Below are 15,732 nucleotides of genomic sequence, written 5' to 3'. Positions count from 1 at the left end.
TAAACCATTTATAAAACCACGACCACGCCTTCGAGTTAATGCTAGAGTTACTTTTAAGAAGAATGAAATTCAAACAAAAAAATAATGAAAGATCGTTAATTTACAACTTTTACAAAGTAATTTGTAATGTTTTTCTATTTAATTCGTATTTGTTTCCGGTGTAATTTACTAAAACTCAGCAGTGTGCAGCTTTGATAGATATATAAGGGTCTATTTATATGTTTATTTATTCATTCATTATGGCCAAAACTAGGCGGCACTCTGGCGGCAGAGAGCAGCACGTTCGTTTGGTGAACCTCGACGGAAAAACAACGGCCGGTGGTGCTTCGTTCACCTTTCACCCGCATGTATGTATTTCAGTATAATAACATACATGTAAACTATTATTAACTTTTAATAAAAATACTACTGCAGTGTCTCAATCTGTGTGTAATTGCCACCCTGTAATTTGAAGTTCCGTTAAGTCGGCCTTTTCAAGCGGCCCTCCTGAAAAGGTCGAAGGAGAAATTAAAATATTAATTGTATGAGCTCCTTTTTCCTTTGAACCTATGTGTTAGACAGGACAGCGCCTAGAAGACTGGCAGCCGTATGTAAACATGATATCAACCCCCCTTCCCACCCCACAGACAAAATTAAAAAATCAGTAATTAGTTGCTGTATTAGTTGTGGTTATTCCTTCAGTATTTTTTTTGTGTAAATAAATCAATTTTAAATCATACAGTTTTTCAATCTTATTTATATTTTTATTCATTCATTCATTACGGCCAAAATTTGGCGGCACTCTGGTAACACTAACGTGATAGTAGCGGAAGGCGACACATTCTTTTGGTGGACCTCGATAGGAAGATTGATGAAAGGTGATGCCTCGTTCACCGTTCATCCCATTGACCGGTTGATTTAAGAATTTTGTCAGCAATTGATTTCCAGTCAGACACAACATTCTCCACCTAATTTGACAACTTGACTATGAATCCTTACTATTTTTAAATATTCTTTAGGGTTACTTATTTCATTCTTACTTATTATGTTATTTTCTATATTACCGAATAAAGGAACGACTATTTCAATTTGTTTTATTTCTTTAGGAGCATCGAAAAGCAGTTTTCCATTTCCAAAAATACTTCGATTCTTATTTTGGCCTCCACAACCAATACAACGTTTACAACGATGACATAGAAATTAGGATTAAGAGAAGGGAAATAGTTTTAGAATGATATGTTGAAATATTTCTATCTTCCAGTTTTTCAATCACAGACATATATAACAGAAGACTTGTTTCTTCTTGTTCCAAATTAGACTCGAGCATACATTGAATTTTCGGATGAAAAAAATGATAAAGAAAATAACATTTTTTCACGCTGAATTACATAGAATTTCTCACAAATTTATTTATAAATTAACCTGAATTTTCACAAAAAATATGAAAAGGGAGAATTTTTGTCCGTCACTGATCGCAATAAAGCCGTAGTCGTTAAAAGAGGTTGAGGAACATTAAGTAACTATAAAATTTATCTTAATATAAAATTTATTATATTATTATTAATATATTTGTTGGAGGAGGAGATATTTTTTGAATAAAGATAAGATTTTTTCGATAATAAAGCACAATGAATAATTGGCCACATTTTGTAAAATTTATTTTATAAAAAAGTAACATATAAATTTGATCTAGTTTAATAAATAAATACAATTAAATTATGTCATTACATTACTTTAAAGTGAAGTTTATTATTATAATAATTTGAATAAATTCATTATTATATTAATTTAATAAAGTTATATGATTGGTTTTAAATCAGGTAAAGTTTTTAATCATTTTAATTTATTCGTAATATTTTTTTTAAATAATCTTTGGGGCAAAAGAGTAGGCGAGCCGTTTTGTACGCTAAGTTGGCAGCAGTGCGTCTCGCGTTACATAAGGCGGTCGGTCGATACGCCATATTGCGGCTTTCGATGGGGCGCAAAAAGAAGAAGGCTTCCAAACCTTGGTGCTGGTATCCTTTTGACACCCTCGTATCACATTTTTCACTCGTTGTGTTCGTCCGCTCGCGAAAATCCCACGTCTTTCAGGTCAGGCGTCCATTTTTTCCCAATCATGGCGGACGTCACGGGCACTGCATAAAGCAAAATTTTAGCGATCGATTTTTGGAACCGACTGCGGTATGCGACAGTTTTCAATCGCGTAAACTGATTAGTTGCGCGTTTTAACATCAATCTGTCTAATCGTTACGATCACGTCCCATACATTTTAATCTTGCAAGGTATTAAACATAACCCTACTTTATTACGACGCAATTGAGCCATTCAGCTTCGTATCGATCGTGAATAAACAGCGAGGCGATGTGAGGCGATGTCAGATCAATATGTTCCTTAACTAGCGTACTATAGGTATTGCAACAGAGAGTTCGACGATGAAAAGATTCTAATTCAACACCAGAAGGCGAAGCATTTCAAATGTCACATTTGTCATAAAAAGCTGTACACTGGTCCCGGATTATCGATTCACTGTATGCAGGTAAAAATCTTTTATCTTTTCTATTTATAAATATAAATTAAGACCCCATGCCAAGAAAATGCTATTCAAAGATTCGTAGCAGTTGTCATATTATTGCAATATATCGATTATTAATCTTTTACTATTATTTTGTTTTACTATTATTTATATTTCTCAAAATGTGTAAATGTTAAAATTTTAATAGAAGTCTTCCTCTGAGCGTTGAAAAGATTTATTATTTGTCCTTGTTGAACTTTTTACTTTGTATACTAATTATAAAAATCAATTGACCGTCGTTTAGTTAAAGTGAAACTTGTAATAATTGCATGTATTGTAATAATTAAAGTAGAAACGATAATTGGGTTGTCGTGTCTGCAAATCATGCAAAACCAAGTAGATTTATTATCAACAATTCATGAATTCTAAATGTATTGCTCGCTATATTTTTTACTAAAATTTTGTTAGCCCAGTAGTTTCCTGAATAATAAATTTACAAGTCACATTGGCAAATTTGCTACTTCTTTATAAAGTCTAAAACATAAAAAATAAATTGTTTTGCCTCCTGATACGCTGATATTCATTTTTGGCTCAATTCGTTCATTTCCGATCTATTGTTGATATTTTACTTGTAATTAATTTTATTAAAAAAATACGCTAACATAAATTAATTGCCTTACAAACTAACTAATATTTTCACTATAATATACAAACCTTAATGAAACAAATACATTCCAATATGAAAGTGTGATTATTCATCATAATTATCTATTTCATAGCCGCAATCTTTGTTCTTACAATTTGTCATGTTTCAAATACATTTACATAATCGCAGATTGGAAATCACAATATGACAAATTTCTTTTAATTTAGAGACGAAAAGTTCGACAAACCATTATTTAAAATGATCAGTAAATTTCATAGTAAAACCTCTTACCCTTATTCTTCAAACTATTTAGATTATGCCAAACTGATCTTTTTGCATAAAATAACCAGTTTCGATATGTAGTTAAATTTAAAACAATAAATTTTAATACATATACGAAAATACTGCTTATAAATCAGGGCAGCCCAACCTTTTATTAGTGGTGATCTATTTTTTTATGATAAAAAAATGTCAGATCAAATAAATCGATCACAGAAATCACACAACACAGGAAAGTTGTAATAAAATTATACTAAAACGAAAGCCAACAATCGACACGTGTAAATGTGGTTAGAATTAAATCAAATGACATAAGGTACTACAATGTATGTGAGGGAAAATTAAACTCTAATTTTGATTTTTGTGGATTTTATACAAAGATATTTTACTATCTGGATCGTGTATACATTTCACAGTCGTGATATAATACGCAGTTCTAAATAGATCCTCTGGAAAAATGTTTGAAGCTTACAGCTTCTGTTTTGTTAACTAAATTATGAGATTCAGTAAATACGTTGGAATTGTCTGATAATTTGACATGTTTAGTATGTGGTAGTACGCATAGCTTGAATAAAAACGTGTTAAAAATTCAAGGATCATAAAGCGTCATTTTTATTTCTTGATTTATGAGGGAAAATGTCTGATACAAATGCACATATGAGAAAACACGTAGAATTAAAAAGTATTCCTTGGAGTGTGTTTTTTTTTAATATCGAGTTCTCACATCTAACATAATGTTCATTTTGCACACATCGATGCGTACCCAGATTTGGCACTATTTTTAAAGTCAGGATTATATGACGAAAGAGATAATCGTAAACATTGGTCTACATGTTCACTAAAATAATTTCGGATATATGATTTTATAATGTCAGAAAATACGGATTCAGCCAAATATGTAGAGCTCAAATAAGACATTTATTTTTGTACCGCATTTGTAAGGATTAGTGTATTTCCAAATATAATATTTGGATTTTAAATATTAATTATTCTGAGTTTTCATAATTTCTAATTGTAGTTGAGCTTATATAAATATTTATTTTTGCCTTGTAATTCAAGATTCCAATCACTGAGTTTTGAGCTAAAGTCTGCTAAGAATGATAAATTAAATAACCACTTTTCTTCTTTTATTTAAAAATCTTTAAATACCATCAGATAAATATCATTAATTGTAAGAAAAAGTCTACTCGTATATTTATGTCCTCTTTTAGTTGACATTATATCTTCACTTAATTTTTTTATTCGTCTCGTGACTATTTCTCGAAAGTTGTGCATCTTCAATTTGATCAATAATTTTATTTTTTCTGATTAGAGTGGATCTGCAGCCACCAAAAACGATTATTTTAGTTATTTAATTTCTAAACAATCCTACATAAGAGAGTCACCTGATTGTTGCAACCGGTATAGCGATGGGTTAAGCAACAGCATTTATCCTGTCATATTTAAAAAAGAATCGTGTTTCCATTTTTCTTAGTAATGATATATCTTCATTTTTTTTGTTGAACTCATGACCATTTTTACAATTACTTGTTAGATATTGAATTTAATAATAATTAGATGGGGCTTTAACCCTTTCACCGCGGCCGTATAATTATATAATCAACGTCCGTACGTGGCGCTGTTTTTAATTAACTAAAAATTTAGTTCTTTTGAACATAAACACATTGTTTTACTTCATAAAAAGAAATATTCATTTTTATCTAAAGTATTTTTTACATTATTAAAATTTTAAATATTTGTTGAATATTTGGCGTAAATCGTAAGCCATCAACGCCTAGGCATGCATAGATTCGCGGTGAAAATGTTAGATTTGCGTAACTTCCGGGATAAAGTGATAATGTACGTACAATCAATGTATGTAAGTATACGCCAACTCGGGTATTGCACTTTTATGCACACTAAAACAGCTTAAAATACAGAACGTCATGTCTCCTCTATAAGCAAACAAATAAGCAATATGTTAACGACCCTGCCACAACGCCAAGTAGTGAATACTTTTGTAATTAGGTGAATGACGGAATTCAAAAATCTAATGTTTTATCTGTATTCCCCTTACATCAGTGATACATCAGCACATCAGTGTTTCAAAGTTTTTCAGATTACATTTGTCAAAATAAGTACATTTTAAGAATGTAGTAAAAATCAACTTAAAATATTGCCGCTATCGACTGGTTGGGCAGGCCTGTTATAAATCATAAATGCCAATAATGTTCCAAGTGTTATCTAGAGATTTCTGTACGAGTTACAACTTACAGCTCCAACTTGTTTTATATAAAAATAGTCTTCTTCCAAATCTTACACTTTTTATTAATTTTTCAGGTTCACAAGGAAGCCATTGATAAAGTACCGAATTCATTATCGAATCGGTCAAATATCGAAATTGAGATATACGGAATGGAAGGAATACCACCTGAAGATGTAAAAGAACATGAAAAACAAAGATCTGGTATATAGTAATATTTAACGAATAGTACGTCGTTATTTGTATATTAATCAAAAGCTATTATAGGGGGACTCAGTGGAGGGCGAGACGACGATAGTGACGACGATGAGCCGGCTGCCAAGAAAAAGCCACCATCGGGTGGCGCTGGCTTGTTGCCGGCTCCGCCGCCTGCTCCTCCCGCACCGCCGCCCGGTGCCATGCCTGGAATGTTTTCGATGAATCCAGGAATGTCCATGATGGGTCCTATGCCTCATCCGCCGTTCATGCAAGCGCCACCGGGGTATTTATATTTTTGAATTGAACTCGCATTTTAAATTATATATTGTATCATTGTAAAATTTGTCCAACAGTATGGTGGTCGGTGGCGTCAGGCCGTTGTTTCCGGGAGCGGGTAACCCCCCTTCTTCGACGAGCGGCCCATCGATAGCCTCCAAGCCTACATTCCCTGCATATAGGTATACTTTAACATTAAATAAAAAATTGCTTATTACGGGGATTTTATTTTAAGGAGTTAAAACATCTATAAATGTCTAGATTTCATTTTAAATGTCAGATGAATAAGTGATTTATCTTCCTTTTCCTTAAATATATACAAACATGATAATTTATTTTTATTTCTATTCCCGCAACGAAAGATTGGTACAGAGCCAGAGATGGCTGAAAGATTTTATATAGCTTCCAGATCAGTTAAGATTGAAATAACTTCTGTAAACACGAATGCATGTGTTTAGAAATAAACGTAGTTCTCTCGTAGTAAGCAAAATATTCGTTCATAATTAAAAACATTGTTTTATAGTTTGTTTTTTATTTCAATAGTACTGTAACGATTAGCGCACCGCCGACCGGAGTAGCTGGTAGTAGTACTAGTTCTCCCGCTCGTACGTTAGTTACGTCCACCGGCGCCGCGTCCAGAATAATGCATCCTCCAGAGGACGTCTCGTTAGAAGAGTTGCGCGCTAGAAAGCCTCGGTACCGGAGAACCGCGCCCATATCGGCTCCCGCTGCCGTCTCGACTGTGACGTCGACTCCCACGTCGACGCCGATGTCGACTTCGTCCGCCGCTTCTCAATCCCAGTCGTCGTTGCAACAAGCGATAGTTGAGGTTACTTTTATAAGTGATTAACATCAACTTTGTTGTTTTTGATTTTTAAAGTATTGTGTTCATATTCAGCAATTGGCCCACCAACAACAGCAGCAGCAGCAGCAAATGGCCGTGCACTTAGCGGTGGCGGCACAAAAGCAGGCCCAAGACGCTCACACGGCTGCGCTGCTTCGGTCGCTTCCTCGTCCGCCTCCACATCCACAGTTTGTCCCGGTTTCGTTACCGCTGGGCGCGATGGGCATGCCCGTGGGCATGATGAGCTCGGTGGGGGCGCGCCCGGTGCCGGGGCCGATGCATATGATGCAGCCCATGCCACAACACATGCAGATGCCGCAACTCAATATGCTGCGGCCGCCGCCTATGCAGTTTCCGCCAGGTACATATGCGATAATGATCTTCTTGATTTATTTATTGGGATCTTATCGGAGATATTTAAAGAACACTGTAAGACTATGTATTTCAAATTTGTAAATTTCACAATTCCGAAATGGGTTTTTCAGTCGCGTAAAACGGGACAACTTCCTTAATCTTTATCAATTTCTATACAAAGCTCTTATGAAATTGCAGATTGCATTCCATTGTAATGTAATTTTTAAAGGTATACATAATTTGCTAAAACAGACATTATTTATTGAACATATTGTGTGTTTATATTTGAAATTAAAATATTGTAATGTAAATTATTATGCGGATGGCATAGACTCGACGAATATTGAAGGAAAATGTTCTCATTGTGTCCTTTTTTGAATACCACATGCGTTCGTCCAGTAAAATATTAATGTACATTAAAAATGGATTCAGTACAGTATTATTACTTTAATTGCTAAAGTAGGTTATCTGTTTTTATTTATTTTTTATTGTACATATCTTTAGTTGAAACAAATGATAATCGTAGTATGTGTCAATGTCTTTATTTAATTGAAAATATTACTTTATTTATAAATCACAGCTTTTTATTAGTACATACACTTTTTTAAATCAAGTCTTAGAATTACATATAAAAGGAATTAAAATTACTACGGTACCTACTCATTCCATTAGGATAACCTGCATTTTTATATAATTCAGAATTTACAACATTTATAAAATAGGTAAATATTTAAAAAATCTAAGAATTTAAAACTCCTTATTAAGGTTAACTCTGATTTGATTTCTATAGACACATTTTATTTAGTTATTCATTTACTATGTTCTAACAACAATCTCAAACAGGAACATGTGTATTGTGTTGATTATGTTGTTTTGGACGTTCCTAGTTTGAATGATTTAAAACAAGGAATTAGGCTAATCAGGCACCAATTATATTTTATTTCAAATAACATATTGCTTTCTGCCCAAAAATAATGATTTAAAAATGCTACATAACTCTTCATTCACAACTTTATTGAAAGGTTTTTCCTAAAAATGCAAATGAAATTTTATGAGTAACTGACATGATCATCACAATACAAACCGCATTTAATCCTCATGATTAATCAGAATTTTTCATTTAATGTTGAGGCTCGCTTCAGTTTCTTCTTAAAAATAATCAAAAACAGTTTAGGGATAATATATGTGATGACAATGTTATTTTGTGTTTAACTTTTAAAAAAAAGATGTGTAAAAAGCAATCGCTTCTAATTTGATGAGTAGATATTGTATTGCAACGCTATTCTATTAATATTACAATAATTGTAATGTGTGTGTGATTGTCCTGTTTCCATTTTTTTCTTCAATACATGCAGTATCTTACCATCCGCATAGCTAGTGTAAGTCCAGATCTGGAGACTAAATAAAGAGAATAACTAACTATAAGATGTAGGTTATCTATGTTGTTTTGCTCTAGATGGTCTCACATTATTTAGTCCTTTATTTTACATACTCGAATAAGTAAATAAATGTGTCGCCAGATGTTAATTACGCCACTTATTACATATTTTTGTTTATTTCCTTACTTTTCTTTTTTTTGATACGGTTGGTAAAGTGATGTGATTGGGCCTACGGGTTGGGCCCCTGCCTAAACAATAAGTCACTGTGATCATCCCACGGTTCATCATAAAGGTAGACCACATTCACAAGTACCCAGTTACTTACTTGCATTACATATAATATATACATTTATATATTTATGTTTTATTTTTATTTTTACTGGACAGTTAAAAGCCTATGACTATTTTATACTATCTATATTATTTAATCTGTCTTCTCTGACGAATATTGATTTTTGTAAATTCTCGTGCTATTACATTATTTTTTATGTACACATATATGGTGGTTTATTTATTTTTAACTGTTTTACATTTATATTTTTTTCAGTTATTTTTATTATAAGGTTATCGTTTATGTATTATTATTATTATTATTATTTTTAAATTATAAAGATTTTTGCCATGTGTTGGGGTGATGATTGACAATGTGCCATGCTCGTCGTATATTAATGAGAAAAAATAACGCTTTCAGTAATTGAATGGGTTTAATGAGTATTTTATGGAACATATTCATTGTGTTATGTACAGTAACTCTTCGTAATCTAAACAAACATTCTGTGCACTTGTGCATATTTCAGAGACGTATCTGCTGCGGATGACGAGGGACTACTGTATGTAATCATAATCCAAGGCTTTCCTCTCTACTTGTTTTTGTTAATCATCGCCCCCTCCTCTAATACGTTTCAAATGTTCCTGGAAGCGACACTAAGCAAGAGTTATCGAACAAAGAACAAGATAATGGCGTCTCATCTCTCTTCAAACGTGTGTTTATTTTACTTCTTGCAATACAATTTTCTCTACATCATTCTCAAAATCGAGAATGAGTTTTTATTGTAATTTTTTTCATAAGCAGTATTGAGATTTCCTTGGATTCTTGTTAGGGTTTGACAATTTGATACCAACGTAGAGTAAATTTCGCGTCCGACGATGTTGGAATAATCGATTAACAAAAACCAGGGGGCGAGCATGACACGCTTGGATTAGCACAGCTGTGGCCCAATTATAATGTACTTGAATGTTTGGCATGGTCGTGAATTGCTTCATCAAATCACATTATATTATATATACTTGAATCCTTGGATATTTAGATGCCTAGTTAGTTATGTTGTTTTAAAAACACTCTTTAATATAATATATACATATATATAAATATATATATACATAATTAATAAATTAAAATGTGGTAGGTTTTATTTTGAGATTGATACTTTTATCATTATTATTTTTATTTTTAATTTTTAACGTTTTTTCGTTTTTTTTACGGCTAGTATTATCTTCACGATCTAACAATTTGGTCTACGTTCTATAACGTCGTCGTATATATTTTATGTAGTTGAATTTTGCCGACGCGTCGCAGTACCAAGGTAAGCTCAAACTGCATAAAACGTATCGGTGGCGGATCAAATTGTTTGTACATAAGTGTAACAGCATTTCTGCAGCTCACAGTCTTATATAACTTCTTCAACGACGTTTTTGTAGTACGTCTACGTTTTTATTCTACCGTGGAACCGTTTGTTTTATTTATTTTTTGAAAAGTGTTTAAAAAAGTAGAGTGATATATTTTTGGGTGTACTCTGCCCGCGAACTCTTGTAGTGCAAACAATTGATATATGGCAAAAGTCGATGTTAGGTCCTTCATCTTTTTTCTTCACATTTTTGCTTCTCCTTCATAACTTGGTCGATGTTATATATTATTATTATTAAATATATACAGTAGTCATTAGTACGGCTGCTTGCTGCACATGCATCAGTAAAATTATTATTCCATTCTGCAAAATGTTGTCATAATAATTTTATGATAACAGAAGTTTGTATCATAACACGTGTTAAATGTTCTGTTTACACATACGCAACTACACATCAACACACATACATATATGTAATGTATACATGCTAAAAAAATTATGATAATACGTATAAATATACAATATAATATATATACTGACTATATTATGTTGTATTTTAATATTATTTTTTTAAATTAAGAGACTATAAAAATGCATTTTGTCGTATTAGTGAATCATTGTAAACGAAGGTGTTACCGTTTTGTGAAATTTTATGTTGTTTATTTTATTATGTATACAATAACAGTAATATTTGATTAGTGCCATGACTTTAAAATGTGATGTGACATTCCTTATAAAACGCACTAACCAAGCTATTGCTGCTCTTCGACGGAAGTAAACTACGCAACAATCAAAGGAAAGAATAACAACTCAAATATTTTATTTATGTGAATGTTTATTTTAGTGGTAGATTTTTTATTTCTTAATATCTCGGTACTACAAAAAAAGAAATAAAACACAACACTTAATGTTTTATACAAGACTGTGGGCCTGTCTTGGCTTGTTGTAATACTTGTGGTGAGGTTTGAAGGGTAAGTATATGGTTTCTACTTATTTCAGTGTACTTATTTAGGCACTACGTTACATAGTAGGTTATCTTCAACATTAGTGAGAGATCACATCGATCTTTTATTTGAAATGAACGAATGACTGATTTTTTTTATCGAAAACATGACGTAAATCAAACTTTACATCGTCAACTTTAATTTTAATCAAACAAATCTTCAACATTCATCGTTGATTTATTAATTACACTTTGCTGATATTAATACTATAATTTGGCTGCGTCATTCGTCGACTGGTAAATCCTTCAGCCAGTCTCGTATCATTCTTGTGTAAATTTATAGGTGAGAGACAACAAATATATGCATATATTATATATAATATATCTAAAAAAAAACAGGTGATTGTTGTATTATACAATCACAGCGGTATTTACCCACTGCTGTTGGACTCGGTGGTCCCCTGTTGTTATTTTTAAGCTACACATGTAAATTGAGTTGTTTATCTAAATGTATGCTTCATGGACTGAATTTGCGTTGTTTAATTGAACCATAATTTGAACCATACATTTTTAAATGTTTGTTTAATTTGAAATTGTGATTTTTTTATATTTGAAATTTAATAATTTACGCTCTGTGTGAAGAATATCATGTCAAACAGTCAGTTTTCACTAGCTACCGTGTTTCTTGATTATTACATACATATATTATTTATGTAATAATATATAACAACTATGTTATAAAGGAATATGTACAGATTTGTTTTATATTTATATTATACGAGTAGCGGAAGAGATGATTTTTAAGGAAAATATGTGTCGTATGTCTAAAAATACTAAAATCGTTTAAAAAATTCTTCACATTGATTGAATTTGATCTTATCTTCTTTGATGTGCCTATAATACTTTGGTTTTCCATTTGCTTCAAGTCATTTGGTTCATATCTTAACAGCATGCATACATGATACTTTACAGATGTTCATTGATCTAATCGGACTTCTTGAAGAATGGAGATATAGTGTCTTTTGATTAATTAAATTTTCATTATTTAATGTCAACCCCGCATCTATAAGGTGTGGAATATTTTTGATAAGATCTAAAAGAACAGTTTCTGTACTTAAAAACATTCTCAACTCATTTTGATACTAAACAATTAAAACTTTGTTATGAACCCCTTTTTTGTTTTTGATAGTCCTAAATTATATTATTATATTTTTTCGTATTTACATTCCATAGATCCTAATATATAACCCTTTTTCTTTAAAATAATAATGTTATTCAAAGGAGTATTAAATGTAATTAAAACAGCTATGTGAATGATTATTGTTAATTTCTCTATGTGTAAATTTAATGCAAGGCACAGAAACAGAATTGAATTATCAAGAATGTCTCAAAATTCTCATCACAAGTTCTTTGACAATACGAGATACATTTTATTTATTAAATCAGCATCTCTCGTTGTACTCATTTTTTGGTATGATTTATATAGTTGATTGTAAAATTATGATGAAAAATAAGATAATACGTTGCTTGATAATTTATTTATCTTACAATTCATGATTTAAAACGTTAACTGTATGGTTTATGTTATTTCTATATATATGATATATTACATTTATATAACCACTGATTGAATTATTCTTCACACATACATTTTTGCCCACCCTTTACCCTGTTTTGCTAATTTTCTCTGTTTGTGGTGCATAGGTATGATGCTCGGCGGTGTGATGGCGCCAATGCAGACGATGGGTCCCACGATGGCGTTCCCCGGAGTGGCAGGCGGCTTGCACATGATGCCACCCCGTTACAGGTGATCCCCACCTCCGGCGTCTTCACATCTATGGCTACTCTACCCCTGACTGATCGCAAAACGAAGTCGGTGCATTTCAGATTACTCTTATTAATTTCCTTAAAAAAAATATGCGAGAACAATATTCCATCGCTCAGCTTGTAATTCTCTCTTCTCTCTCAATACATACATAATATTATATAGACTCGATTATGTGTAAAATGACATTTGTTATTATCGACGAGTAACTGATTTATTTATATGTGACATTATATATTTTAGACTTAGATTGTGAATTTGTTCGATTGTAATAAGGTTTGATAAGTATAGCTGTTAAATGTCTAATTTATTGATTTATATAGTTTAAATTTTAACACGCCTGATCGTCAATCGTTAAAATTTGTGAATAATAAATAGTCAAGTGCGAGGCGATTGATAGTGGTTATGATGTTCACTCTACGTTTAAATGAAAAATGATCGCGTCGGCCGTTTTTGACTTGTTTTTACCTGTCGACAGATGTATAACTGGGCCGTGACGGTTCCGCATTTAAAAGAGAGCCCTTGTCTCAACGGTATGTAAATTAAAATCAACTCTAATCCTAATTTATTCTTGCTCTTCGCATTGTGTACGCCCACAGCTGATAACTACGATATAAAAACTACAAGCTTCTACTTTCGTCTGCTTAGTGAATGATTAAAATAAATATAAATATTGAAAATAATTAAGAATATAATCATTCAGTACTTTTGAATAACCACACCCCGTTCTGTAAGATGATTTGTTGTTTTTTTTTCACACTGTTAGTGGTGGAGGGATATTGTTAAGAATGATCCGGACCTGGACAAGTCATCAGGTCAGTCTAATTTTTTTTAATCGTTCATACCTGACAAGACTATTTTAAGGTAAGCTCAAATGGTTTTTATTTTTCATTAGAGTCGATAAACTTAACACGTTAAAAGTCATGTATTTTTTTGTAATAACGTAACAATCTTAAAATTATACAAATAATCATTTTTATATTATCTTCAAAATATATATATTACGAAGATTATCTGGAAATAAATTTTGGATAAACCGTGTTCGCTCAACCGACGTCAACAGGTGACAAATGTTAAATTTTTGTTTATAAAGAGAAAGTGAACTGACAGGTGATAGGGGTACAAATCACAACGGCTGTTGTTGGACCTCTGGTAAAAATACAATAAAAATAAAACATTGCATCTCTGTTGGTCCCTTGTTATTGTAGAACTAACAATTGTGTCGAAAGAAATTGATCAATCGGACGCTGTCAGCAAATTTTTTGTTAGTTCTACGACAGGTGAGATGTTGCAGGTCGTGCTCATAATGCCTGAACACGTCCTGTTTATATTATCACAACAGCTGTTGTTGGGCCACTGCTCCCCTGTTAGCCGTACGCCTGAAGTATCTTTTTGCCTCGATGACATCGATAAGTACAAAAGGAAATGTAATTTAATTATGATTTCTTTATTTATTTATTATTTTTTATATTAAAAAAAAATGTATAAATCATTATTTTTGTCTTATATTTTTTGCATCGCAAACAGAGTTGAACATACTTCAGCCGAGATTAACAGGTGACTTGGTACGTCACAACATTCAGTTGTTGGATTGGTGGCCCCCTGTCACGTTATAAAATAACAATGTTATATTATGTATACAATATTTATAAATAAATCTATACCTAACCAAATGTCAAAAGTTTTATTATAATATATTTTAATGGATGAATCAGTATAAAAATTGATGTAAATTAATTTTTTGCACAGATCTGGAGTAGTAATAATTATTGTCGCTTAGTTTTACTTGATGTTTTTGATTTTTAACTTATAATGGCGAATGTACCATTGATTTTTTTTTAATGTCATGATAGTTTGTTGACATTTGGCTATGGTAACGTTTGAATAACATGTACGACTATTGAGACCGTATGTAGTTGTATTTCTGTAGTATCACTACAAATTTTAACAGAATCAATAAAGAATATACAATTAAACTTTCTTGTTTTATTTCTAACACTACCATAAAAAACAACTACGTTATTTTAAACAGACGGATTACAGATTTTTTTTAAATATATGTAAGTCAAATTATTTTTATGCCGAGATGGGTTTATTTTTTTAACATGGTCCGTTTTTAAGTCTATTGTATTTGTTCATCAATGTTGTAAAACTATGAATCCAGCCTGATCAAATGCTTGGTCCTGCTTTACAAAATACTCCGTTATGGATGCTACAACTTTGGTGATGTAAGTTGTTGCCGTTGTGGATAATTTTGCGGTGAATTAACGATTCAAAACTGCAAAACAACTTTTAGTCATTGTAACTGCTGATGTTTGTATTATCCTTATGGAATACACACTGTTAACGTTCTAGGTTGCTTTCTATTTATTCACGTGACAATTTACTATTTTCCTGTTAAGGTTCGACACTTAGAAGGTGATCGTACATCTTGTTTGGGAGGTGGTGAACCCTAATATTATACTGCTTTGATTTAGCCTAATGATGGTGAACACATATCTCATATCGGTATAACAAAATTTTTCCATTATATCAGGATCAGCTTAATAATGGAGCAGCAATTCAGATTGTCAAATTGTTTTGAAACTGTTCATATAAAATGTCCACTGCCTCGACTATCTCTCAAGTCT

The 15,732-nt window shown here is 32.0% G+C and overlaps 2 protein-coding genes across 9 annotated transcripts in view; both read left to right on the top strand.

Annotated features, from left to right (window-relative positions):
* Positions 1–1,898: 1,898 nt before the first annotated feature.
* BuGZ (Bub3 interacting GLEBS and Zinc finger domain protein) lies at positions 1,899–13,782 on the top strand. Of its 8 annotated transcripts, none has more exons than XM_088184013.1 (9): positions 1,899–1,994; positions 2,389–2,515; positions 5,736–5,862; positions 5,926–6,139; positions 6,210–6,314; positions 6,676–6,955; positions 7,031–7,337; positions 12,982–13,084; positions 13,581–13,782. In XM_088184013.1, the coding sequence occupies exons 1-9, from the start codon at positions 1,954–1,956 to the stop codon at positions 13,597–13,599; spliced, it is 1,323 nt and encodes a 440-aa protein (XP_088040139.1). In that variant the 5' UTR covers positions 1,899–1,953; the 3' UTR covers positions 13,600–13,782. The 8 variants fall into 8 exon arrangements, with proteins under 8 accessions (XP_088040139.1, XP_088040138.1, XP_088040134.1 ...); XM_088184012.1 differs by having other exon boundaries at positions 6,676–6,961; XM_088184008.1 differs by having other exon boundaries at positions 6,676–6,961; positions 7,013–7,337.
* Positions 13,004–15,732, top strand: part of yellow-b (L-dopachrome tautomerase yellow-b) — a 31,852-nt gene continuing 29,123 nt past the window's right edge. The window contains exon 1 of the mRNA XM_088184006.1: positions 13,004–13,084. The gene's annotated coding sequence lies outside the window, so the exon portion shown is untranslated. The remainder of the gene's footprint in view (positions 13,085–15,732) is intronic.

The sequence above is a fragment of the Plectrocnemia conspersa genome, unplaced genomic scaffold (genome assembly GCF_051122295.1).
Source record: "Plectrocnemia conspersa isolate PC_06_02 unplaced genomic scaffold, ASM5112229v1 ptg000004l, whole genome shotgun sequence".
Taxonomy (NCBI): Eukaryota; Metazoa; Arthropoda; class Insecta; order Trichoptera; family Polycentropodidae; genus Plectrocnemia; species Plectrocnemia conspersa.
Note: the sequence above shows the minus strand (reverse complement) of the source record. Positions and strands in the feature narration are given on the sequence as shown.